The 4,460-nt window shown below is 39.9% G+C and overlaps 1 protein-coding gene across 1 annotated transcript in view; it reads right to left on the reverse strand.

The window, feature by feature from the left end:
- Nucleotides 1-3,893, reverse strand: part of LOC103155303 (uncharacterized) — a 9,158-nt gene extending 5,265 nt beyond the window's left edge. Inside the window, exons 1-9 of the mRNA XM_016663427.1 lie at nucleotides 3,621-3,893; nucleotides 3,369-3,412; nucleotides 2,727-3,027; nucleotides 1,857-1,897; nucleotides 1,462-1,747; nucleotides 1,265-1,305; nucleotides 813-1,095; nucleotides 621-664; nucleotides 175-418 (exon numbers count right to left, since the gene is read on the reverse strand). Coding sequence (XP_016518913.1) covers nucleotides 175-418; nucleotides 621-664; nucleotides 813-1,095; nucleotides 1,265-1,305; nucleotides 1,462-1,747; nucleotides 1,857-1,897; nucleotides 2,727-3,027; nucleotides 3,369-3,412; nucleotides 3,621-3,879 — 1,543 coding nt within the window. The 5' untranslated portion in view covers nucleotides 3,880-3,893. The remainder of the gene's footprint in view (nucleotides 1-174; nucleotides 419-620; nucleotides 665-812; nucleotides 1,096-1,264; nucleotides 1,306-1,461; nucleotides 1,748-1,856; nucleotides 1,898-2,726; nucleotides 3,028-3,368; nucleotides 3,413-3,620) is intronic.
- Nucleotides 3,894-4,460: the final 567 nt, after the last annotated feature.

The following is a 4,460-nucleotide window of genomic DNA, read 5'->3' on the forward strand; positions in this document are numbered from 1 at the left end:
TTGATTGATTGATTGATTGATTGATTGATTGATTGATTGATTGATTGATTGATTGATTGATTGATTGATTGATCCCTTCTTGTGCTCTCATCAGCCATGTTATGAGGGAGGCAGTTGGTGTTAATGGTCAAACATGCACACACCTTTGACATTAACAGATTTAATGTTTCTCACCAGTTTCTTGAAGATTCTCAGCCAAATCTTTTCTGTTTATTTCACTCAGAAGTTCATTGATCATCTTCACAGACTCCTGGCCAAACTTCTCCATCATCTCATCAATAACTTCTGCTCTCTCTGTCATGAACTCCAATCTTTGTGAAAACTTTGATGAACTTTCTTTAAACTTTAAAAACTCCTCCTGGGTTAATTTGTCCAGAGTTTCCAGGAGTTGCTGTCTAGCAGCTGCCATCGTTGCCACCTGAAACATTCAGTTCATTCCAGAGAAAGCTGCTTCATTCAGGAGAAAATCACAAACATGGAGGCTAAGATTCATCACATTAGTAAACTGCAGCTTATTTCCTCAGAACCAAACATTAAATCCTAGAGGTTATAAATGATCTTTGTTTTAAACTCTTTCAGCTGAAGGACAGGAAATAAACTCCTGATGTCTCTTTACTCACTTTGTGGCTCAGAGCAGAACGATGTTGACCTGCAGAAGGTTTCTCTGAGGAGAAAACAGGAAGGAGAAAAGTCTGACCATCGCTTCTTTGTGCAACATAATACGATGTGATCAAAACCATGCAGAGAAACATCACAACACAGTTATCAGCCATTCTGAGAAGTTTGAGATGTTTTAGTCTGAGATGTTGAACCTTTAGGTCCTGAGCTTCTGCCTGACAGCTTCGCTATCAGATCATCCTTCTTCATCTGCTTTAAAACATCCATGGTCTTCTCCACTGACTGGTGGAAATAAGTCAGAACAAAAACCACCACAATGTATCGCACATTTATTAATCTGGTTTCCCAGATCGGTATATATTCACTCTGATGGTCAATTTTATTCTGAGTAATTGTCTGAAACTTTTCGATCTCTCCCTCATCAAGCTCATCCAGTGTCTCCAGCAGCAGCTCCGTCACAGACTCCAACTTTTCCACCTGGAGAATAAAAACTCATCATCTGTCAGCTGAAACACGTCAGAGCTCTTTTCATTAAACCAGGAGTTTCTTCTTCATGAGCAGCTACCAGAAGCTGATTCAGCTCTAGAAGAAACAAACTCCTCAGGATAAAGATCACATTTATTAACTAAAAACTGACATAACTCACTTTCTGGAGAAAAGCAGAGTTCAGCTTCATAGGAAGTTTCTCTGAGGAAAAGATGAAACATTGATCAGTTATCACAGATTCTGGTTTCAAATCATTTTATTCTGAATCAGTTAGAAAACAGAGACTAACTAATCCAGATTGAAGCTCTGATTGATGTTTGAGTTTCATCGGATGTTAAAGATCCAACCATGTGGTACCTTTAGATGCTGAGCTGGTCTCAGGCAGCCTCAGTGCCAGATCGGTTCTGTTCAGGTCCAATAGAACCTCCCTGATCACCTCCACAGATTGTTTACCACATGTACTGACCAGAAGATCCACCACTCTGGTTCTGTTTGTATCATCCAGTTCATCCCATCGGATTAGTGGAAGATTTCTCTGGAATTTTGTGAACTGCAGTAACAGTTTTAACTCAATGAATTCAGGTTCATTTAAATCCTCCAGAGTTTCCAGAAGAACAACTTTAACAGCTGCCATGGTCGCCACCTTGGAGATTCAAGAAGATTTTTCAGGACGTTTCTTCACAGAGAGACGAGAATAATCATAATAATTTTCCTCTGCTGTCCACTGATCTGGAAAATCAAGATTTACTCACTTTATGGATCAGAGCAGATGGATGTTTTCCCAACGGCATCTCTGAGAAAAACAAATGAAAAGTATAATCAACAGATCTAATCACTATATGTCATAAGGTAAGATTTTAAAATACAAAACAATGTTATCAAATGTGTGAGATTTACCAAACAGCGAAAGATAAAAGGTTTCCCCAACAACAATTTTCCACTTCCTCGTGTTGCGTCGCAGCCTGTGTTGTACATCTAAACTCACAATTTACTCCATTGGCTTGATTTCCCTCAGGTTGTGCACTACTCTGTAGTGCAATACAAACTCTTTGTTCATGTAGAGTGTGCAGCAGAGCCTCTTCTCTGACAGAGGCGTATTTTAAACAACCGATGAACTTTCAACATACTTAAAGATTTTCAGTCAGATTTCAGAGCACAAAACTGCAGCGGTGAAAGTTACTAATGGTATTTTCAGATTTGTGTTGGTTTTGGTTGTGTTAAATCTCAGTGTTGCTTTTGAGACATCAGCCACAATGTTCTGTTAGAAAGGTTTAAATGTGAAAAGGCTTAAACAAAGCAACAGAACGAGGCTGGTTTAAATCTGATTGGTGGAACAGATTCCACTCTGTTCATGTAAATGATAAATCTCCTTCATCATCATCCAGGATGATGGAGCACCACAAGGTTCAGTGTTTGGACCAATACACCTGATATGCTTTCAATTGGTAATGTGATCAGACAGCATGGGATAAAATAAAGAGACTTCAAACCTATTAATCATTTTGTTAATGATAAATTATTAAGCAGAGTTATTAATAGTTACAAAGCCAAACATTTATGCAATACCTGTCGCAGTACACATGTGCGACTTATTTTTACGTTTCCAGGGTTTATCAGCTCACCTCTGGAGGGAGAGCTGCTGCCCAACAACCGCTGGGCCAAGTCCTCCCTCCCTACGTTCTTTAGAACATCTCTGGTCACCACCAAGGACTTTTCACCATTGGTCTGTACAATGAAAATCACCGTATCCTCCAGGTCCGCTGTCTCCTGCAGGTCTACCACCTCCTGCAGCCTCTGTTGCTTTCTGGGTAAATGCATGAGGTAAACATGACTCAGAATCTTTTTAAAGTCCTTGAGCTCTTGATCTCTCAGATGTTCCAGTGTTTCCAGCAGCAGCTTGATATCACTGTTCAACTTTAATATCTAGGACAGTCAAAGAAAATGCATAGAAAACATGTTTTCAGACTGTATGTTTAAAAATAACAGGTTTATGAATCCTGGTCATATAAAGAACAGTTTCTAATTCCAATCTTTATTTTCACTTTAAGTCTTTGCTAAGCAACATTTATCTAAGGTATATTTTATTTGGCCTCTGTGAACTTTTCTAAGAACTCAAACATTCCCAGATTAAATGCAACCAAACCTGAACCAAGCATCTGGATCTCTCCTACATTTCCTTTAAAGTTTAATCAACTAATTTGTGTCTAAGATAATTTCACATCATCTGAGTATCAGCTGCAGCCACATCCTGCAGCCTTACTTACCCTCTGGTCCAGTAAAGATGGTTCTTCATCAACAGAAAGTTCATCTGACAAGAAAAATAGAAACATTCTGATTAGCAGAAGTTTCATCATCTGGACTGTAAAATTTTAACCACAAAGTTTCACAACAGCAAAACTTTTCCAACATGTTTTCATTTATCAAGGCAACTTTCACTGATCAGAATAAGTTACATTTCCTAACAAGGTTTCCTGAAACAGATTCAGGAGGAAACATTTCTCTCTGCTCTGCTTCACCTTTTCCTCCTGAGTCAGTAGCTGACAATCTCTGCACCAGATCCAAGCGGTCCATCTTCATCAGAACGGTTCTGACGGCCTCCACACATTCTCCACTGCTGCTCTTCACCATCAGATCAACAACATCCCGAACGTTTGCTGCTTCCAGGCTGCTGGAGGTCACCAAGCTCGGCTCTGCTTCAGCCAAAGTCCTGAACTCTGCAAAGTCTTCCAGGCTCAGCTGCTGCAGGGTTTCAACCAGAAGCTCGATCGTCTCCATCGTTCCAACCTGGACAATAAAACACAAAAACTTCAACATTAATGCTGCATTCTGGATGCTTTACATCAGTCACTTTCTGTGACACCATTAGTTTCATGTCAAAGTTTAACATTACAGAACATGTAAAATTGAAATAAAATGCACAATGTGTAAAAACACTTCACATTACTCTGAACACACCATCCTCACTGTCAAACATAGTGGTGGCAGCATCATGCTCGGGGGGCTCCTGTGCAGCTCCCACCCACAGACATGAATACCACCCATTTCTCAATACTCCAGTATGCAAGTATGTTCTTGTGTTCTTGGCAAGTACATACCTGCAAGAACAGTCAAGTCTGTTCTTACCGAGTTCACCAGGATGCAGGATGCTGGTTCTCCAATTGGAACGGGAAGTTCTTGATGATGTCTAGATCTCTGGAGATGCAAGTGGCTCTTTGGCTCACAATATCAAATAATAAAATATTGCTCTGTGTTTTTGTGTCATTCTTTTTTAAGTGTCCCAATGAAAAAACACTGACTACCCTGGCCCTCGTGGTAGATTTAGTCCTGAAAACTCCAAACCTAACTCCTTCTTTCTA

The sequence above is a fragment of the Poecilia formosa genome, unplaced genomic scaffold (assembly GCF_000485575.1).
Source record: "Poecilia formosa unplaced genomic scaffold, Poecilia_formosa-5.1.2 Scaffold420, whole genome shotgun sequence".
Lineage (NCBI taxonomy): Eukaryota > Metazoa > Chordata > Actinopteri > Cyprinodontiformes > Poeciliidae > Poecilia > Poecilia formosa.